At 42.0% G+C, this 22,920-nt stretch overlaps 1 protein-coding gene and 1 long non-coding RNA gene across 2 annotated transcripts in view; one reads left to right on the top strand and one right to left on the bottom strand.

Moving 5' to 3' along the window:
• The window catches only part of IMPG1 (interphotoreceptor matrix proteoglycan 1), a 120,400-nt gene that overhangs the window by 91,350 nt on the left and 6,130 nt on the right, over window positions 1-22,920 (top strand). Inside the window, 1 exon segment of the mRNA XM_027768229.1 lies at window positions 22,200-22,395. Coding sequence (XP_027624030.1) covers window positions 22,200-22,395 — 196 coding nt within the window.
• LOC114006112 (uncharacterized) lies at window positions 16,903-21,519 on the bottom strand. Its single transcript, XR_003547874.1, has 3 exons — window positions 21,258-21,519; window positions 18,580-18,613; window positions 16,903-17,004 (listed from the first exon to the last, which is right to left on the bottom strand). It is a non-coding gene; the product is annotated as an uncharacterized LOC114006112 (long non-coding RNA).

Here is a 22,920-nt window from a genome sequence, read left to right as displayed (position 1 = left end):
TGGCTCTCCATGGATTAACAATGAAGACAGAGGGAGAAGGCCTTGAGCAAAATGCAAACCAAAAGGCTCAGTGGGAAACATTTTTCTTTGACTAAAACAGGGCTTTGAGCAACTTTAAGAAAATTGCCTCAGCACCTTAGTAAACAGGATCATTAAAAAGACACAACACTCAGACACTGAGCCTGGGAGTATTTAGCTCTGAACAGGAACAGCTAAGAAAGCCCTCTAGACTTCGAAGAAATCAAAGACCTCCTGAATGCTAGTAAGACACTGCCTCTTCCCCAAAGACTACCTCCAAACTGAGGAGGAACCAGGGGGTCCTTGCCAATTAGGCTCAGGAGACTTTTTCAGTCATTTAATAAATAATAGAAAGGGCACAGGGAGGACTCAGAAAGCATAAGGGAGATGAGAATCCAATCCCCTCCCTTCCTCCCTCCTTCTGGACTGACAGTCTACTTACAGACCCATTCCACAACCAGGTAAGGAGCCAAGCAGAGAGCTGGGGAGCATGCGGGCAAGCAGCTATGTGGATAGACTTCTTGGTGTACGTGCCACTTCAGTACCGTCTTACAAAGAGGGTGGGAATGGAGAGTGTGTTGGCTAAGGCTGTATGAGGAGCACCGGCGGCAAGAGCAGCCGAGCAGTGGCCTTGGGAATTCACAGCCAGAGCGCGACTCCTGTGCCCTCCTAGTAGCCTTCATTTCCACAGCAGAAATGGAGGCAGTAGCCTTTCTGAGGATTACCTGGGAGAGTACTTACAGTCCTTAGCATAGCACACACACATTGTAATCACATATTAGTAGTTAGTAGTCATTATTGCAACCTTGTCATAATTAACTTGACTGTTGGGGCCAGCAGGTGGTGTGGTGGTTAAGAGCGCTGGATTCCCATGTGGCCGACCACAGTTCGAGTCCTGGACATGGAGGCTTGCTTTCTCACTTTCCCTTTCTTTCTCTCTGTCTCTCTCTGGACAAAATTTAAAAATGATAATAATAACAAATGGAATTAAATAAATAAATATTTTTAAAAAATTAACTTGACTGTTAATCTGTGACCTGCGTAGGATATCAGCAAAGACAAAAAGCTTCATGACAAGGTGTTTGTATGGGGGTAGGTACCAAATTATTTTTATTCATTTCTTTTTCTTTCTTTCTTTCTTTGGTTAGTTGGTTTGTTTTCTATAGGGTGCATGTGCTCACTAGAGAGAGACAGAGAGGGAGAGAGAGAGAGAAAGTGAGAAAGCACCTCCCAGAGGATGACCACACCACAGTCCCTTTACTTTTCTCCTAGGATTTTGGGTACACATGCACACGCACCTGGTGTGGTTTTCAAGTTGTCAAGTCTGGGACTTGAACTGCATAGTCAGCCATGTGGGATCCAGCCAGCTTCACTACCACACCAGTGACTGGCCCGTTTTCACTAATTTCTTATACTGCTACGTAGCTTTTCTTGTAAGACACCAACAGCAGTACACATGAGCTGGTGCTATTGAGAATGCCTCCAGGCTAGCAAATGTACCTGCCCCATTTGCACTTTTAATGGTGGGACTAAAGGGGGACCCAAAGCATGCTGAACAACTTTGGAAATTACTCACCTGTTTCCTAGAGGTATCTCAACACTGAGCCTGAACCAGTTCACACACTTCCAGAGAAAGAGACTTGCTAAAGTCAGGTAAAGAGATGGCTCTGATTGAAAATTTCTTGAATAAATGAATGACCACTTATGGTATCTCCAAGAGAGAAACTTTGCAAAAATATGACACTAAGCTTTTCAGTGAACTAATAGTTCATACTCCACTCTTTACTAGGGAGAAAAATCTAAATTTTTGACACCCTGAAAACTCTTGAGATAATGAATGAAAAAAAATAAATGAGTGGAAGAGCTATGCCAAGAAATGGCTGTGGTGAGTCAGTCAAGACACAAGTAATACCTCGAACAAAGTGTTTAAAGACAGCGAAATTGAAAAGCCAGGCAAAACCTCTGTGGTGCAGTCAGTAGCCTACGAGGCCTCAGTGCTACAAGTCACATGGTATCTGCTGTCCAAATCCTATGCTTGGTCAGTCAGAAAACATGCTGGGCATACACGTGCATGCCCAAGATCCTGGTGAGCCATCTAGAAGAAGGGGATCGCAGTGTGACCAGACCTTATGGAGGGTATCTCTCTCTCTCTCTCCCTCTCTCCCCCTTTGTGTGTGCATATCACATGCACATGCACTCTATCAGAAATAAAGAAAAAAATTTTTAAAATCAAACATGGACTTTATAAATGTTAAAAAAATAAACAATGAACTCTACGAATTCAATAAGAATCAAAATGGATAGATACAACCAATATTCAAAGGGTTCGACATTATTCTGCGCATAGGTGGGAAGCCAATGTACCCAACTGCCTGCAAAGCTTTCCTTCCAATTAACAAAGAAAGAGAAGAAAGGTTTGAGCAGGCAAGGAGGGACAGGCAAGGAGTGAGGTGGTCACGGGGGATAGTCATTGACCAGGTGGGCTTCCTCACTCACAGCTAGGGAGCCTGGGTTGGTCATTTCACAAAAGGTAGAAGGGTAGCTTCATCCATGGAACCAGCAAGTGGTAACGGGAGCTGATGACCAAGACCTTGACCATCTTCTACATGCTTAATCTAAAACAGTGGGGACTTCAAAATATTCATGGAAAATGTGTCTTATGAAAATAATTATGCAATCAGTTTCAAATTTTTGTAACATAATTACTTTGTACTTCAGTTTCATTGTTCCATGAACTATTTGAAGTCCCCTCATGTTCATCTGCCACCATATTGCATGTTTATTTATGAAAACCAGTTCTGCACAAGGGAATTTGCAGTGTGGCAGAAAAGGGATAGCTTAAAACTATTCTGGGAGGGGTCTGCAGGTGACATGGTGGTTAAGATGCTGGACTCTTGGGACTGGCAGGTGGAATGGTGGTTAATGGCACTGGACTCCCATGTGGCCAGCTTCATTTCCAGTCTCAAACCTGGCAGCTTGCTTTCTCACTTTCTCCCCTTTCTTCTCTCTGTCCCTTTCTGGCCAAATTAAAATTAGTTAATTAAAGTTTAAAAAATGTTTTTAATTTGAAAAAAGGTGCTGGATTGTCACATGATCGACCATGGTTCAAGTCCTAGACCTGGCAGCTTGTTTGCTCTCTCTCACTCTCTCGCTCTCTCTCTCTCGTGAGCACATGTGCCCTCTAGCAAATTAAAATAATAATAATTAATAAAAAATTTTAACTATCCTGGGATAAAAACTATGTTCTTTCCTTTGGGGAAAGAAAAACCTTTTTTTTTTTTTTCTTTTTCTTTTTTTTTTTTTTTTTTGTCATTTTTTTTTTTTTTTACACCCATACCAGTCATCTTTTATTGGATGTGAATTCTCGGCTGGGATATGAAAGTAATCAACAAGATCCTTTGGAGGGGTGCCAAGCCAGGGAGATGAAGGTCTGGTTCAGTGTCTGTCTGACCTCCATGCTGCCCCTCTTCAGTGGTATTTATGTCGCCGCTCATGCTTTCCTTATAGGAAAGGCAGTAGCTGAAGAGCACATAAGCGGCCAGCACCATAGAAACCGCAGCAACACCCCCATTCTTCATGTTGACGTACTTGTTGTAATACCAGTAGTAACCTCTCTGAAATGCTCCAGCAGTACCTTTAGGGGTAAAATCCCGAGTCAGTATCCAGCTTGGCAGCTCCCCAAGTTTGACCTCCATGAGTTTCTTTTCCTTTACTGGTACGACTGACGCCATCTTGGAGTCCTGGTGTCCACTGCCAAAGAAAAACCTTTCCAATGACCACCTTTTTCCCCTTGCCAATCTTTTTAAATTGTATGATCTCTTATTTATATCCAATCACTTCATATATAATATGTGCTATAGAGGGTGTACTATAGGTTTTTCAAAGTATGCATGTAGTAGGTGACAATCAAATCAGGGATATTACTATACCCATCATTTTCAATAGAGAACTTCACATTCTTGTGAATGTCCACTCTCCCTTTTATTTTTAATTATTTATTTTATTTTATTTGTCATTACTATTTTTTATTTGACCAGAGAGAGAGAAAGGGAAAGTGAGAAAGCAAGCCACCAAGTCCAGGACTTGAACTGTGGTCAACCCTGTGGGAGTTTAACAGCTTAACCATTGTACCACCTGCCATCCCTAAATGACCACTCTTTTATGCACCAAACTTCATGCACATTCCCATGGGCTTGGGAATCACTGAGGTATGGTCCCATATGAAAAGTACTCACTTTTCCTTTAACTTTTATTTAATTGAGACCTGGTAATCTGAAGAAAAGCAAGAATGTGAAAGTAGACACAAATATAAAAACTAGAGTCCTTCCAATTTGGTCAGTGGGATGGTCTGTGATGGTTGGCGAGAGCGAGTACTGAGCAGCCGGCCACAGCCATGAGGGTGGGGATGGGGAGACAGGACACCAGCAGGGCAGGTCACACAGCAGCACAAGCTGTTATTGGAGGGCAGTGGCTGCTGAGAGGAGTGACATAGCCCCCCAAAAGTGTGTGATGGTCAGGTACAGACTCTAACACAAACTCACAACCACCGTCATCCACACGCCATTCATACCTCCTGCTAGTCACAATCTGACTCCAATCTGGGGCAGAGGCAGCACCAAAAGCCAAGAACTCACCACCACTGATGCTTTTTTTAAAAAAGTGTCTTTATTTTTTTCATAATTGGGGAGGGGAGAAAGCATCCTCAACAGGGTGTCATGACAAAATCCTCCCCCCAGCCAACCAGTCAGCCAAAACGGTGCACATGTGCCCAACATACACAATTTGATCCAGGAACTGAGTCACCATATGGCCCCAGCACTGGTGAGCAGGACACTGCAGCGGTGGCAGCACAGCTGGTCTTTGCCACCAGCGCTTCTTACCATATTTAATTTCTAAAAATCTTTTCATTGCCAGACAGCAGAGAGAGAGACAGAGAGATGGAGAAGAAAAGGGAAGAACCCCTCCCCCTTGGGACATGATCATACCACTGTCTTTTCTCCATCTCTTCCCTCCTTTGGGGATTTGAGGCACACACGCACAAGCACAGTGTGGTTTTGTTGTTGTTGTTGAGGTGTTTGCCATAGGGCACATGAACTTACCAGAGAGCAGAGAGACAGAAAGCAACAGTAAGAGGCAAAATGAGAAATCACCCCCTAGAGGGGATAGCCATGCCACAATCCCTTCTTTCCATTCCCTCTTGGGATTTCAGGCACACATACACATGGTCAGCAAGATTTTCAAGTTGCCAGTTCTGGGACTTGAACCACGGTAGGCCATTTGAGAACCCAGCAACTTAACCACTATGCCACCCAGTGTATATTTCAAGCTGCAGCGGCCAGGATTCACACTCCTCTGTCAGCTATGTGGGACCTAGCTCCTTAACCACTAGGCCACAGGGCAGGCCCTAATTTCTTAATTCCATAAATCTGCATATCTTAGAAAAATTTCTTAAACATGCAAATTAAAAGACAATTCTAAAAAGGAAAAAAGAAAAGCCTGTACAGTTACAGTAGAGTGTTACTAGCATCAATACACTGCATAGTTTTAGTTTGGGGAAATATGTACAAAATTACTATTGGTTTGTCAAGAAAGTCATGATGCTTCCCTCCTACACTGTTGGTGGGAATGTAAACTAGTTCAACCACTGTGGAGAACAACATGGAGGTTCCTCAAAGATCTACAAATAGAACTACCATTTGATCCAGCAATCCCACTTCTGGGTATTTACCCAAAAGACAGGAGATCGCTCAGTCAGAAAAGTGCTTGCACATCCATGTTTATTGCAGCATTATTCACAATTGCCAAGATATGGAACCAACCTAAACGTCCACAAACTGATGAATGGATTGGAAAAGTGTGGTATATATACTCTATGGAATACTACTCAGCCATAAAAAATAACAAGACCCTAGAATTTGATAGAAAGTGGTCAGATATGGAAGATTTATTGCTGAGTGAAGTAAGCCAGGCTATGAAAGAAAGATATTGTATGTATCCACTCGATATATACCAACTATCCGCACTCTATGGTAGAGAGCAAAAAATTGGAAGACATAAAAGCAGTGAAGGTACTTAACGAGAATGAGAAACAGATATGGCTTATTAAATGTTGATGATGACATGTATAGTATTCTCAACTGGATTGGTCTGAGAAGTATTTCAGGATGGGCAAAGTATTTTTACAAGCAAAATGAGAAATAGCGATTGACTGTTTTAAAAAATAATTAGAATAATAATAATACTGATTGGGGAAAACAGAAAAGATATTGAATGTTGAAGCGAGGAGATTAATGTCTCTGTATTGACTGACATGCATGGCATTCCCTTTTGAAAAAGCAATGTAATACACTGTAAAGTTATATGTAATCCAATGTAATATAAAGAAGATTATGATGATAATAAAAAATTTTAAAAAAAAGAAAGTCATGATGCTTTTTGCATAGAAAAACACGTCATGACTTCCTGACAACATAATATTTTGATTATAGAAGAATTGTGTGTCTAGATTTTAAACAAATTAAGGAAAAATAGGCAGAAGATGGTTTTCATCATTTTCTTTTTTTTTTAATTTTATAATATGACAGTTATTTTGTTTCTACTCTTCCCATGTGACTGACTGGTCCTGAATTTATCTTTTGGTGGTATATTTAAGTATAAGTTGTCATAGTGATTGACAGGTGAGTTGATTAAAATATCCTACTACAACCAACCAGTGCCACCAACTGCTCAAGCTGCCTCTTAGGACTCTGGACCCAGAATGAAGATAATTATTTGGGGTTCCTGGAGAAGGATTCAAATTGCAATTTATCTGGCTCATGCCTCTATTGCTGGTATGGTCTTTTCAGCTCTTGAAGACTTGGGCTGACCCACAGCAATGTCCATCCTCCAGCTTGTAATAAGAGAGGCCTGAGGGGCACTGCTAATTGGAATCCTGGATAATTCCAGGAGATCAGAATAGCAAATACAGGAAACCTCCCTGATTCAGGTTTGGATCTTTTGAGTATTTGCTTGAACTCATTGATGCTGGCCCAATCTACTGAGGAAGTTCTCCTTGAATGAGGATTGAAAGAGAGAACTCTTTTGAAAGAAAAAGGGCAGCTACTGGAAATACTGTGTGTCAAGAACAAATATTAGCTTTGTCTATGGGAAAGAATCTTAATTACTTAATAAATAATTAAGAAATGAGGAGGCATCCTGTAATTTTAGCCTTTTCCCAGCATGAATGACCAAATAAGGCACAATTGAGTTTCTGGATTTCTTATCGTTTTGCCCCTCCTTTCTCCACTTCTTGGTAGAAATAGGAGATTAGAGCTAGTATTGGGCAATCTGAAGGGCAACCAAGTTCCCGCCGCTCACATCTGTATCCTCCAGCCAGAGTCACCTGCCCTGTCCATGCCTGCTTTCCCCAACTCTTACAAAAATTACACTCTTGGGACCAGCAGTTAGGGTAACGGCTATGTCGCTGAACTCCCATGTAGTCGACCACGGTACAAGTCCCGGACCCGGTGGCTTAAACTCACGCCAGGCCCGTATGCGTGCGTGCCCAAGCTCCCGAGAGGAAAATGGAGAAAAAGGGATTGTGGCATGGCTATCCCCCCCTGGGGGGTGATTTCTCGCTTTCTGTCTCTCTGTCTTTCTGGCGAGCACACACGCACTATAACAAAAAAAGAAAAAGATTACACTCTTAATATGACAGACATAATTTTCACACAAATAGATAGTGAGCATATATTGGGCCAGCAGGTTGCATGGTGGTTAGGGTGCTAGAATTCCCACATGGCGCACCATGGTTCGAGTCCCGGACCTGGTGGCTTGCTTTCTCTCTCTCACTCTCTCCCTCCCTCTCTCTCTGTCTTTGGCAAAATTCATGTGAAAAATAATAATAACAATAATAAATAAATAAATAATTCTTTAAAAAAATAGATAGTGAGCATATATCAACATTTCATTTAACTTATTAGTAAGGGAGTCTTTAGGATGATAAAGCTGGTTTAAAGAAGATATGGAAGGAGGGTCAGGTGATGGCACAAGGGTAAGATACAAAACCCTGCAAGGCTGACCCACTTGGAGGGTTCAGAGTTTGCACACAGAGAATTCCCAGAGCAGGTACACTTGTACCCATGATCCAGGGCTGGGTGAAGCTGGGTGGGTCGCAGCACTGAGGGTGCCAGTGTGTGATAGCTATCTCCCTCTCTTTCTCTCTCCCTCTTGCTCATAAATATAAAATAAATTATGAACTTAAATTTTAAAAAGAAAAAGATATAAACACAAGGATTTTATATTACCAGAGGACAAAAATGATAAAATAAGATTGTTAAATATAAAACAAGGGCCAGCCAGGTGTGGTGCTTAAAGGAGCCAACTGCATAGTTTTGTAAATCACACCAGTCTCATGTGCATGCATGCCCAAAATCTGGAGAAGAAAATGGAGGAGAAGGGATTGCAGCGTGGTCACCCCCCCACCACCACCAGGGGAGAGGTGCTTTTTCACTTGCTCTCTCTCTGGAAAGCACATGGGCCCTAAAGCAAAAAATATATATATATGTGTGTGTGTGTGTGTGTGTGTATATATATGTATATATATATAAAATGTCACAAACAATTTATTATTTCTTATCAATTTAATATATGTTAACTTCTAACTATAAAGTTATAAAATGTCTGGGCCATAAACAATAGTAAATAGTGAGTCAAATAAAGCTACTGTTTTGTTGTTGTTGTTGTTTTTGAGAGGTTTTCACTATAGGGCGCGTGCGCTCGCCAGACAGAGAGAGACATAGAGACAGAAAGCGAGAAATCACCCCCCAGGGGAGATGGCCACGCCGCAATCCCTTCTCCTCCATTCTCCTCTCGGGATCTTGGGCACGCACACACACGCGCCCGGCGTGAGTTTTAAGCCACCGGGTCCAGGACGCGAACCACGGTCGACTACATGGGAGTCCAGCGACATAGCCATTACGCTAACTGCTGGTTCCCAAGCTACTGTTTTTAAAATATATAAATTCTTTTAACTTTGCTATAAGGCATGACCACTCTCCAGAAAGAAAAAGACAGAGAGAGAGAGAAAGTGGGAAATCACCCCACAGGGGAGATGGTCACTGTGCAATCCCTTTTCCTCTTTTCTTGTCTCTGGATTTGGGGACACACACGCACATGCACCCAACGAGGTTTTATTTTTTATTTTTGTTTGTTTTTCTGATATTGGTTTCGTTTTGTTCTTGCCATGGGGTGCCTGTGCTCACCAGAAAGAGAGACAGTGAGAGGGACAATGAGAAATCACCCACTAAGGGGGAGGACCATGCCGCAGCCTCTTCTCCACCATTCTCCTCCTAGGGCTTTTCCCCACATGCATGCATGCCCAGCATGATACTCAAGCCTCCAGGTCCAGGACTTAAACCATGATGGGCCATGTGGGACTCCAGCACCTAAACCACCATGTCTACCTGCTGGCTCCCTGCCTGGCAAGTTTTTCAAGCTGCCAGGTCTAAGACTCGATCCATGTAGTCAGCCATGTGGGATCTAGTCACATTAACCACCCTGCCGCCTGACTGCTTCCAAACCTACAGCTTTCTTGGGATCAGCAAACTTTTCCTTAAAGGGACAGATAGTAACTATTTTAAGCTTTGCAAGCTAAAAGTCAAAAATAAAGATATTATGTATGTACTTACATAACCATTTATATTTAACCATTTAAAAATGTAAAAAAACATTCTTAGCTTTAGCTAGCAGGCTGTTAGCAAAGCAGGTAGCTAGTCAGATTAGCCCACATATGGTCCATATTTACTAGCAAGGGTTGTTGGTGTTCTAAATGACCTTGAAGGTCATGTATTCAGCTTTTCTTCTTATTTCCAAAAGTCAGATAATTTTTCTTAAGCCATCAGTGATTACCCAGTCTCTTACTCCCTCTGGCTCTTGTCTCTGTTGTTACAGAAAAGTTAGACAACTAAGTGTTAATGCAATCATGATTTGGATCCCTGATCATTCATTTCAGTGAGCAGTTATGGACCGTCTGCAATGAGTCAGACACTTTTACAGGCACTAGAACCCCAAAATGAATCAAACCAGCTCTGCCATAAAAGAACTAAATGGCTAGCAAGAGAGAGAGAAGCACATACAAAAGGCTATAATATAGTCTGTTAAATACGATAATCAGGAGAAGCGTACACTGATAAGGAAATGAACAGGAATTTTATGAAGTACGGAGGCTGGGGCAATGAATTCCACAGAGGTGAGGGACAGCATGGCAGGCTTTGCAGAGATGACGAGCCGGGCCTCGATGCATTAATATGGTGGTGGTGGGCTCGGTCAGAAAAGGGTGGTGGGGCTATTCCAGAAGGAGCAGAGGAAAATGCAGACCGTTCTAGGGGTGTCAGGGCACTTATATTATCCCACTGTGATGGCAGCTTTGGGTACGGAGTGTGTAGCTGAGGAAGCTCAGACTGGAAGGTAAGTCAGGCTGAACCAGTTCACTTAAAGCCAGTTTCTCTAAAAGCCTCTGAGAAATCTGTTTGTATCCACTTTGATGTCTTATTTCTTTTCCTTTCTCTTTTTTTTATTCTTTATTTCTTCTCTTTTCTTACTTTCTTCTTTTTTCTCCTTTCTTTCTTCTTTTTTATTTTTAGGTTTTTGCCATAGGGTGTGTGTGCTCACTGGAGAGAGACAGAGAGCGAATGAGAAAGGGAAAGTGAGAAATCACATCCCAGAGAGGAAGGCCACACAAGATCCCTTGTCCTCCATTCTCCTTTCAGGATTCTGAGCATGCACACGCACGCACCCAGCATGATTTTCAAGCTGCCAGATCCACACTCAAACCATGGTCGGCCATGTGAGAGTCCAGTGCCTTAACCACCACACCACCCACTGGCTCCTCTTTCTTTCCTTTTTTATAATTTTGGTCTTTTAATGTTAAACCTTAATAAAATTTTGGAAAATTCAAAAAGTCTTTAAAGTATGTACTTATACAAGTTTATAAAGGAAAATCTTCCTAATTCATCATTCATACAGTACTACAAGTTTGGAAAATACTTGATAAACATAAACAGGTACAAAAGGCATGAGGCATAGATTAATTCATTTTTCATTTTAAATGGGAAAAAGGTAAAAATTAATAAGATCCCTGAAGGATTTAAAAAGACTCTAAAAATAAATTATTGAGGAAGCCAGTTTGTTTTTGTTTTTTTAGAAAGATTTGTTTGTTTGTTTTATTTTGTTTTGTTTTTGCTATAGGGCAGTGCACTCACCAGACATAGAGAGAAAAAAAGTGAGAAATCATCCCCCAGAGGGGATAGCCTCGCTGTAATCCGTTCTCCTCCTTTTTCCTCTCAGGATTTTGATGCACAGGCACCCCACATGAGTTTCAAGCCACCAGGTCCAAGACTTGAACTGTGGTTGGCAATGTGGGAATCCAGTGCCATAACCACTGTGCCACCTTCTGGCCCCAGAGCAACCAATTTTAAGGAAATAGACATTAGGTGAATTGATATAAAGCCTTTGAAGCAGATGTCCGGAGACCAGGAAAAGGTTAAGGCTGAGAATATACATTTGAAAAACCTCAGCGAAGACCAGAAAGCAGGTAAAACATGGTCCAGGGCAATGTGCAGTTGGCAGGAAACGAGAGCTGGAATGCAACACTAAGAAAGTCCAACCATCAATGAAGAAACTGAAGGATTGTCAGGGCCAGGAGTCAAGAAAGAGCAGTCATTGAAAAGGGAGAGCATTCAGGAGAGGATGATGTGGCAGACAGCAGTGAAAGAGGGAAGAGCAGGAGGGACAGGTTAGCAATTTAAGCAGCTAAGAGTGAACAATAGGTGGGAGTCACTTAGTGGACGGTTCAGAGGTCATTAGAACCCTTTGGAAAAGCAGTCTAGAGCCCGGAAGCAGCAGTCAAGTGGAGTGGCAAGGGCAGAGACCAGACTTCAGTGAGGTCGGAAAGAAATGGAAAATGAGGTCAATGTGTTCCATTCTCTAAAAATTTGAAGCAAGACACCCTCACAAGTTAGCCTCTTGCCTTCTGGCAGAGACTGGGAGACAAGGGTGCTAACTTCCTTGATGAGTCCAAATTGGAGGATGGCCCCAAGCCACAGGCTATATATATATATATATATATATATATATATAATCTCAAAAGGGCACAGAAAGAATTTGCAATTACAAGTTTTCTTAATTAGCAACTCTAAAGGAAGCCAGCAGGAGGCCTAGAGTTAGGAGGAAGCCTACTCAATTTAGTGAAACTAAAGGTGTGTTAAGGCCATCTTGGTAAGAGTAGCCTTTCCTCTCTAAGCCCCAATTTTACTGTGTTCGCTGGGTCAGCAGGTCATGTGGTGCTTAAGGAGCTGGATTCCATATGGCCAACTCTGCTGTTGAAGTCCCAGACCTCACATGTTGGGGGCAAGCCCAAAATCCTCTCGGGGGTGGTTTCTCTCTGTTTCTCTCCTTCAAGTGCCTGTGCCCCATGGAAAAAAATCGAGAAGGAAAAAAAAAAACACCAACTTACAGACAGTTCCATTTTTAAAGTCTGAGACAAATTCAAATCAAGTTTTTTCTTTTTGCCTAAGGTCAGCGTGGAAAATGTTTGTGGGAGTAATACTGGGAGGGGGAAATATTCCATAGCTACTTTTGAACTAAAGAGAAGAGAGTACATGAACATTTTTATGCGATTTCTAGGTGAATTAGCATCCACATTCAGATGAGCCTCTGAATTCTGGGTGTGTTCTCTAAACGAGGGTCAGATCCGTTAAGCCAAGTAGCGCTGCAGAGAGGCAGACACACAGCAGAAGGGCCGCACTGCTATTCCTGGGCTGGGCTGGGTTTGCCATTCACCTTTTGAAAACTCCTTGAATAAATGAATCTGTGATAGAGAAAGCATGAACCGATGTTAGAACTTTCTGTGATTTATCAGCTGAAAACCGAATAAATCACGACTTGCTCAGTATTCTGCCAGCATCCCCGACAACTGGAATGGTCTTTCATTTAAGCTGCCGTGAAAATTCTTTAGACCCATGTAGGGCTTTTATGGCAGTTAGCTGTTCAGGTTGAAGATTTCAAAAATGCAAAACCACATACAACTTCTTCTCTCCTTGAATTCCTAAGAAGCTTCCTCAAAAGTGGGCAGACCTCAAGGCTGGTAAACATTGAACTTAATTACAGTCTGGCATTTAGGATGCTTTCAGTAAAAATGTAGATCTACAAACTCATTTTCTCTGGAAATGCATAATTTGTAAAACTCCTCTTTAGCTCTGAAAGGTGGTAGATGTCAGTCATCACAACAATGACAATCAAAACCATCAAAATAGCTACTATTAATTGACACTAACAGTCTTAAATAATTATGCAAAGTAGGTATTATCTCTCTCCCCATATCCCATTATACAGTTGCAGAAAAACCATGTTTCAGAGAGGCAGAAGTAACCGACCTTTCCCTAGACACACAGTTACCAAGTGGCATTGCTGGAAGTCAAAGCCAGGTTTGTGTGTCTTCTTCAACACTACTCTAAGAAGTTTTATAACCCTCCTCCTGGGTATACAGAGGCTGTTTAATCTGTTTAGGAAAAGTGACACTTCAGTTTAATTAAGGCTAAATTAATTATATTCACTTCTATACTTCCCCAAATGAAATTTCACAGAATATTTTGTCATATTTTTAGAATGCAAAGAAAACATACACTCTCAGAAACAAAAAATTCCAAATTTCTAATGTCCCCTTGATATGCACTTTTAGGATTGTCCCTTCCCAGCTGGGACAGCAGCAATTCTCCCTTCAGGTGATTCTGTCACCACCACCACCTCACCTTACCCCCCCTCCCCGCCCCTCGTCTCCTGTGTTCCTGGCCCAGTCTCTGCTGGGGTCATGCTGCTTGCCCTTTGCCTCCCAAATGCCTATTCCTAGGGATTTTCTGTTTAACACCTGCTTTTTTAGGCAACTCCAACATTGACGGAACTCAGACATGCTTTCGCCCCTTCCAGAGTTAGAACTTGTGCCTTCATTCCATACTCTAGCCACCCATGGAGCTTCCCCAGGATGTTTCTGGGGTCCTTTGTCCAATCCCTTAATGCAAACCCCTCACACAAATCCGGGTCTCAGGCCAGCTATATAGTCCCTCCCACATTCCCTGAGGTCAGAAATCTCTCTCCATCTTCTGATCCTGAGATACATAAGCCACTACCCAAACACCAATCCACCCAAAATACTTCACTTTGCAGACACAGATAATGGCTGAGAGTTTACATAGTTCTCCAACTTCACAACCATGGCATAATATATATGGGCATTCATGCAATCACTCATAAAAACAGAATTATTGAGAACCTACTACTTGGTGAGCATCCCAATCCCCAAATCCAAAATCTTAAGGGCTTCAAAACCCAGAACTTTTTGAGTGCCAACATGATGCTACAAGTGGAAAGTTCTAACTTAAGCTCATGTGGTAGGTTGCAATAAACAGTTGTAATACAAAAATATTATGTAAAATTACCTTCTGGTTATGTGTGTAAGGTATATATGAAACACAAATGAATTTCATGATCAGATTTAGGTCCCATCCCCAAGATATCTCATTATGTACATGCAAATTGTCTAATTACCACCACCCCCCCTCCAAAAAAAAAAAAAAAACTGAAACCAGAAACATTTCTGGTGCCAAGCTTTTTGGATAAGGGATGCTCAATGTGTATAGTGTGTAGTTCTTGTTCTTCGGAGTGGTAAAGAATAGAAATAAAACCCAAAGTGTCTGCTATCCTTGCCCCTTGAAAACCTCCATTAACAGTGTAATTCCACAAATCTGTACTTAGCTCCAAGCACATGCTAGCGCTGTGCTACCTGCTGTTTATCTCTCAGGATTCTCATTCTAATCCTGCCCTTCAGCAAGAAGCAATAAGCAAAACATTTTTGGCTATTAACAATAAAACAAGGAAACAGAAACTTAAATATAGATTTTTTTTTAATTTCTCTTAATCACTGAATTATATCAACAGCTCTGGACCTGCTAAGAAGTCCAGCCACCCACTCCTGTTGTCTTTACCCTGGTAGAACACCCAGAATGGGACATAAACACTTGACTTGGAGAGACCTCAGAGAAGAGCTGGTATAACTGCCCCAGTTTTGTCTCTCTGTTTCTCTCTCCATCACTCAATCTCTTTTTCATTTGTGGAAGAAGTAAATAAACTTTTTTAAAAAGAATATTAAAATTATGTTTCAGAGTGAGCCCTCTAGCTCAATGCTTAAGCACTGTGCAGAGGAAGCCAGGTCTCAATGGCCAACGGGGGCCTCAGCACAAAGGTGCACTGCAGTGCCCAGGATCTTAATGGGATGGAGAACTGGAGGAAAAAGGATTGGTTGCATTGTGACCAGTCGTAGTTGGGGGTGCACTGTCTCTGGCATAAAAAAAAATTTTTTTAATTATGTTTTTAAACTGTGTATGTACAAAAATGAATATAATTCAGATGAGATTGTATCAGTTTTTTTTTTTCTTCTGATTTTAAAGAAAACATTTTCCTGAGTCCCTCCCTAAAAGCATGGTAGGCCCTGAGGCTGTGTGTCTTAAAGATTGCTGTTGATTATGATGCCTGGATTTGCCATTCTCTGACGCTCCAGGCAAAAGACTAACCCTCCTAGCCTGGCCCCAGCCAACAAAATCTTGAGCACAAAGCCTTGGTAATAATGGGCGAGGGGGAGGAAGGGGGGGAGGTAATGAGAGAAACAAGGAAAGAGGCGGCCCAGCAGTTGCACTCTGGCAGGAACGTGCAGGTGGGCGATTCAACCGAAATCTCATCGCTTTGTTCAGGCATGAGGTTTGGTCATGCGGGGTGCAGCGGGTCTGGCCTCTGGACTCCAGAGCCATAGCTCTGCCCTTTAGCAATGAGAAAAAATGACCCAGGAGTTCTCGCCACATTCCCTTAGTCATAAAGTCCCGACCTGCCCCTGTAATCACTGAGCAATAGTGACTCTATCAGCAGTCCTCTGGAGCTGCTTCTGCCACCGCACGAATTCCTTCCAGACCTCGCTTCTCTCCACCAATGCGCACCCACAGCAGTTTTTAAGGAGACAGAAATCAGTTGGGCATTTACAATTTTCTTCCCATACGTCTAGTTCAACTTCTTTTGCATTTGAGCGCCATCTAGTGTGCACTAGGATTCGTTGCATTTAAATGTCCATAAAAAACTACAGGCCCTCAGCCCCGGCCAGCTCAAGGTAAATGTGAATTTTATTCAAATTGAGCTGAACTGCTACCCTTAATGGGACCAGATCAAAGGTGCTTCTAACACATGAGTGAGCTGGCAACACCTCAAGAGAAGGAAATGATGAAATGATAATGGTTAAGTAGAGAAAGACAGTGCACAGCCACTAGGATACGGGGCAGGACAATCGAGCAGGGTGGGGACATGAACTGGAGTTGATGAAATGCAGGTCTGAGCCCTTCTGAGGCCAGCCAACAGGGAAAGTCTATTTTATTTTTAAATTTTTCTTTTGAGAGGTTTTTGCTATAGGGCGCATGCGCTCGCCAGACAGACAGAGAGAGACAGAGAGATAGAAAGCAAGAAATCACCCCCCAGGGAGGATGCCTATGCCGCAATCCCTTCTCTTCCACTCTCCTCTCAGGATCTTGGGCACGCATGCAAACGTGCCCGGAGTGAGTTTAAGCCACCGGGTCCAGGACTCAAACCACTGTCAACTACGTGGGAGTCCAGCGAGATAGCCATTACGCTAACTGCTGGTCCCAGGAAAGTCTATTTTCAGGCCTGAGACGATTGAGTGCACTTGGGATCAGAAACAAGAGATTTGAAAAAGAGAGTCGTAGACAATGAAGGACCTACAGTCGCTGTAAATTTATAAACTCTTAATGATAAGAATGAACATGGTTTGAACTTTGTACGATGCCTCACAGTGTTCCTTGCAGGCAAGAGACATTCACTTAAGTGCTTTTTGGTCACATGATGGAGATCTGGGAGACATCCTTCCTTCACCAGCCAGTTGGGAATGCTTTCCAGGACCTTTGAAATGCATACAAAAGACAAAAGACAGTGTATCTAGAGAAGAACTAATATGCAGAGTGCACTCACATGAGAAATCGCAGAACGATACAAATATTCCCTTGCCCTCCATGGCAACTCATTTATTTCAAGCTATGTTCTTTGCAGCCACATTTGAACAATGGAAAAGATAGTAAGTTTGGATCCACTGTAGCATCAGACTGTACTTTCTATAAGAAATATTCTCCCTCATGAAGAGCAGTAGCAGACAGTGGCTCTGAATTTTTGTTTAGTTGGGAGAGCCTTTATTCACAGTAGAGCATTCATGGAAGTCTGATATGTCAACTGGGGCGAGTGGAGATGCTGGTGCACAGGGGGCTCCCCACTCCCTTATCCCTGCTTAGCTCCTTGGGTCCCTGAAGTATCTCCTGGAAACGCCATATTTGAAAACTACTAAAATGATGCATTGTAGACCAGTAAAACCGAACATTGTGAACAGAAACAAATGTTAATCTTTGGTCATACACATACTATCAAGTGCTAAAATGGGCTTCAATGTGCTCACCTATGAAAATGAGGTCAGAAATACATATGTGTGTGTGTGTGTGTGTGTGTATACACACACATATATATATATATACACACACACATACATATATACAGATATTTGGAATACACACACACACACACACACACACAAACATATATTCAGAAGGCTGTGCATAATATTAATGAAGGCACACTTTAAGTGCCCAGTAAAATGCCAAACACGCAATGGTGCATGATAAATATGAGCTCTCTGACACTACAAATGATTGACATTCCACCCCTGGAGAAGCTGGAGGTTCAGGATCATGATCTGTGGGGACACTTCAGGGACAGAGCCTGAAATGGAATGACATGAATTACCTGACTAAGGCCAGAATCCCCATAGAATTCCAAGGACGAGGCCGGATCTCTGATGCCAAGATGGGTCTGTACCTTTCCCACGAGCTGCTAACTAGCAACTACTGAGGTCCTCAACTTACTAAGGTCAAGTGCCCTGGGCTTCCCCTTTGGAGAGATTGCCAAGTTCCATGCAAAAGAGCTATCCACATCAGTTGAGAGTAGAAAATAAGGTTATTTTGCCAGTAATTATAGTAAGCCGAGAGATTGCCCGAACAATACTGTTGGGTGAGTGTGGCATGGGCTCATGGACAAAACCATCTATAGTTCCAACCATAAAAATAATCTATTTAAAGGAGATTTCAGCAAATCTAGGAAGTGAAAACAATTACAGACCAATTAGTCAATAATGTAATCATAAGGACTTTACTCCCTCAGAGCCACATACAATTTGATTATGACTTGACTATATTCTTCTAGAAAATGCCATCTAATTTTTTTCTTCTTAATCTATTGTTGATCTCAAGTCTTCCTGTGCTCTTTCCAAGCTACAGACCATGTTTAGATGGAGTATTTTAGGCTCTTGCTGAATAATGTATAGATTATTATTATTAACTAAATCAGAACAAAAAATAGGAGGCTCAAACTAATTTGTTTTGTACAAATGCCCATGGATATGCTAAGGAAGAGACAGACAGTCATGTGACTTACCCATTAAAGAGTCCACCATTTGAAGGAGTAATGTCTAGGGTATGACAAAGAAAGGAAAAAAATAAGGAAAGTTTTGCTTGAAAAAGTTCTACTAGTTAAATTTCATTCATCATAGATTCAATCTTAGCTCTCCTTTTTTAAAGAATTATTTATTTTAATTTTATTTGTTATTTAAATTTGCTATAGGGCATGTGTGCTCACCAGAGAAAAAGAAATTAAGAAAGCAATCTGCCAGATCCAGGACTCAAACTGCAGTCAGCCATGTGGGAGTCCAGTGCCTTAATCACCACACCACTTGGCCCCCTAATCTTATCTCTTCTATGATTCTTCTTCCTCAGGATCAGCCCATATCTAGTTCTTGGTTTTCCCTAAAGACTGAAGTTGTAGTCCTATGAAAGATAACATAAATAAAGGGGGTCATCAAAACACCAGAGAATAGATATATGTGTGCGTGTATATATATATATATTTTTTTTTTTTGAGAGGTTTTTGCTATAAGGAACGTGCACTCACCAAAAAGACAGGGAGAGATACAGAAAGCAAAAAATAACTGGCCTCACCGCAGTCCCTTCTCCTCCCTTCTCTCGGGATCTTAGACACGCACACGCGCCTGGCATGAGTTTAAGCCACCAGGTCTGGGATTCGTACGGTAGTTGACTACGTGAGAGTCCAACAACATAGCCATTATGCCAACTGCTGGTCCCAGAGAATATATTTTTAAGGTAGTAAAAAAGGAAGCAGTATGAATTGCTTCACATATCAATGTCATAAATGTGGTCTCTTTCATTTTATTCTAATTAAAACTTTAAATGTCATCACTTGCTATACTGCAGGTGGTCCAACAGCTCCCTCTGCAGGCTCTTCCTTTCTCTGGAATTTCTAACACAATCCACAAAGGGTTAGGAATGAGACTTCCATCAAAGGACTTGAGTACAAACAGGCATGACTTTTGTGACACTCATCTTTACTGAGCCTCATTTGTCACATCAGCTAATTAGTCTAGAATGTCTCTAAAATACTTTCTTCTTCTAAAATTCTATCTGAAATGTAAAATATTATGTATGGATAAAATGAACATCTAAAGCAATCAGCTGGTCTAAAATTCTTAGTGCTGAATGTTTTGAAAGACCACGTTGATATTAATTGAATGAATGATGCTGTCTTAGTACACAGGAAAGCATACACAGCAAAGAAAAGCTAAACGTGGTGGTTTGAAGTCTCCTCCTACTTCTCTGCAGACTGATCCTGAATATATAGTGTGAGGAAAGCTAATTGTTTACAAACTGGTTGCATTTGTTCTTCAAATATACCCAATTCAGGGCTTGCAGGTTTGGATAAATTCATGTTTCCAATGTTGTCTTACTGTGTATCTTGTAGCTTTACTGGTGCACAGACTATGCCTGCCTGCATTGAAGGAAATTACGGTAAAGTAGAAACATCTTCGTAGGGAAATCATATGATATGATTTTTTGGCTATCATATCTTTGCTATTACTCCTCAGAGCAGGAGAATCTGTGCATTCCGTCAACTTTACAAGTTAAATCTATGTCTCCATTGCAGAGAGAGGGAATTGGAGCTTCTTGCTATATTCCCTCCTGACTTCTGTTTGTAAGACTTCGATCCAGAGTATAAAATTGCTGACAGCTGTTATTTGCTAACCCAGGGCCTGGATGTGAGATCACCTGGGCTGTCAGCGTAAATTTGAGTTATTTTGTAAATAGTGACAAGGAGCCCTGAACATGGCCAGCTTTAGGAACCCTGAGGCTGAAAAAGTCAGTTCACATGAACCAAGCCTGGTATCCATAAGGAACCCAAAAGCTGCAGAGAATATAACTCCATGGAAGATTTTCAGCAGGCCTCCCTCTCTGGGAGACCTAAAAACCGTGTTTCCAAGGACATGCTGTTGCCCAAATGTGTAGGCTGGTCACACTGATCTCCCTCACGCTGGCAACTCCTCCATAAGGAGATGCCAGATAGAAACAGTGGACACAGCCAGTCCTGGGAATTCTCGCCCCACCCACCCGGCTGCAGAATCTTATGGAGGGGTAAACTTGGTGAAGCAGCTGACTACTCTCTGCTTGAAGATTCACAATAGACATTAGCTTATTAATGACCCAAAGAGGTTTAAAAGCAAAAAGAGAAGGGGTGAAGTCAGAGAAAAAGAGGGTGAGAGAAGCCCGTTATATTTATTTCACACAGCCTTTTTAAAAACTTATTTAGCCACCACGCCCCTTTTTTAGTCTAAAACTTATCAAACCCTGCTGAATTAGAATTTTACAAGTGTTCTCACTTGAGAAATACTGAACCAGATGATCTCCCTAATTCTAAAGATTCTATTTACATATCTTCTAAAGCACAATTCTGATCATGCTGTTCCCTCACTCAAAACGTTCAGGCATGCCTGGTGAGTACAGATTTCTTTCCATAGCATTTACAGATCGACCTCGACCTACCTTTCCAGTCTTAGTTCCCTCCTTTTCCAGCCACAGGTCTCTGTTCCTTCCCAGCTGGGTTTGCCCTGCTCTGTCCACATTTCTGGAGCTTTCCCTCCTCTGTGCCTCTGCCCACGCTGCCATTTCCAGTCAGAAGGCCTCTCCCAGTTTTTGCACGTGCAAATGCAACCCACTTTAAATCGTCCAGATCAATCTCCTCCGCAATGCTCTCTTCTCTAAACTTACCTTCATATTTAGGGCTCTTACTAGACGAGGTATTTGGCTTCTTGTATTGAATTATTTGTATACATGAGTCACTTTTCCTAATCTTATTGGAAGAATAGTTCATATGCAGTTGCCGCTACCATTCTTCCTTCCAAATAGTAGGTGCTTATGAAAAGAAAAAATCTGAAGAGTAAAATGTGCTGTTGCAATTAAACAGGAACCCCTTCCAGGGCAGAAAGAAGAGTGATCTGATGGCCAGAGACCTGTTCTGATTCTGCCGTGGCCCTTGGGGACTCCAGCCATTTGTTCTGCTGAGAGCTCAGTATGCTCAGCTCCAGAGGTCACTGACCTTCCAGAGTTAAATATTTGCAGATTCTCTTGAGTTACAATCTACTCTCAAAAGAATTTGTGACAACTTTATAGAATTAAGAACAAAGTAAAATGTAACAATTAATGGCAAGAAAGAAGCAAGTCTATTGCATTTTAATAAAGAAAAAAATTATTAATCCAAATAACATACTCTAACATTCAGGCCTTAAGAGACTAACAAGAGACAACAAGAAACTTATTTTTTAAATTAGGAAATCATCCTGAGTCTGCAAAACTGTCCTCATAAATGACTACTTTATAAATGCTTTTTTTAAAAAAAATCTTCTCTCTCTAATGCAGAGGTTATTGAAATGGGCTCCCAGATCGGTCACATCAGCATCACCTGGGACCTTTTCAGAAATACATTCTCAGTCACCATCCCAGACCGCCTGCACCTGGAACCCTGGGCTGGGGAGGGGGGCACAGGAATGTTTTAACAAGGCCTCCAGATAATTTAGGGGACTAAAATTTGCACATAATTCTGTTCGGAGTTAACTATATTATCACCTGTGTATATAAACTCAATTTTCAAAAGTACAGACTCTCAATCCAGTCTGTTATCATACTTTCATTAAATCTGCCTGTCTCTTACAGCTGATCAAGCCGATCCTTGCAAGTTCCTGGCCTGCGGTGAATTTGCTCAATGTGTGAGAAACGAGTGGACTCAGGAGGTGGAATGTCGCTGCAGACCGGAGTATGAGAGCCAGGGGAACCTGGACCACCAGGACCCAGGCCTCTGTGCCCCTGGAGAGGAATGTGAGGTCATGAAAGGAAAGAGAGTTCCATGCAGGTAGGTCAAGCATACTCTCTTCACAGACTCAAGAATCTCATCATTCTTACTTGTGAGAAACACATTATAGAACAAATCCAGATGGTCCTCCAAACCCACAGTTCTCAAGCCTCAGAGAGCATCAGAACCACCCAGAGGAGGGCTCACTAAAACACACATAGCCAGGCCCTGCCAGGCTGATTTTGATTCAATAGGTCTGCTTGGGGCTCAGATAAGATTGCTGCTGCTGCTGCTCCAAGGACCACACATTATTAGGTCCTAGGCTCTTTGGTAGTGTTTCCTTAAGACCAATAAGCATAGAAGAAAGGACACAAGTCCACTTCAGATAGAACACTTAGGGGTCAGCAGGTGGCGTGTGGTTAAGGCGCTGGACTCCCACGTAGTCAACGCAGTTCAAGTCCCAGACCTGATGGGTTGAAACACACTGGGCATGTGTATGTGCCCAAAATCCCAAGAGGAGAATGGAGGGGAAAGGGTTGCAGTGTAGTCCCTACGGGGGCAATTTCTCATTTTCTGTCTCTCCAG

The sequence above is a fragment of the Tupaia chinensis genome, unplaced genomic scaffold (assembly GCF_000334495.1).
Source record: "Tupaia chinensis unplaced genomic scaffold, TupChi_1.0 Scaffold145685_1, whole genome shotgun sequence".
Lineage (NCBI taxonomy): Eukaryota > Metazoa > Chordata > Mammalia > Scandentia > Tupaiidae > Tupaia > Tupaia belangeri.
Note: the sequence above shows the minus strand (reverse complement) of the source record. Positions and strands in the feature narration are given on the sequence as shown.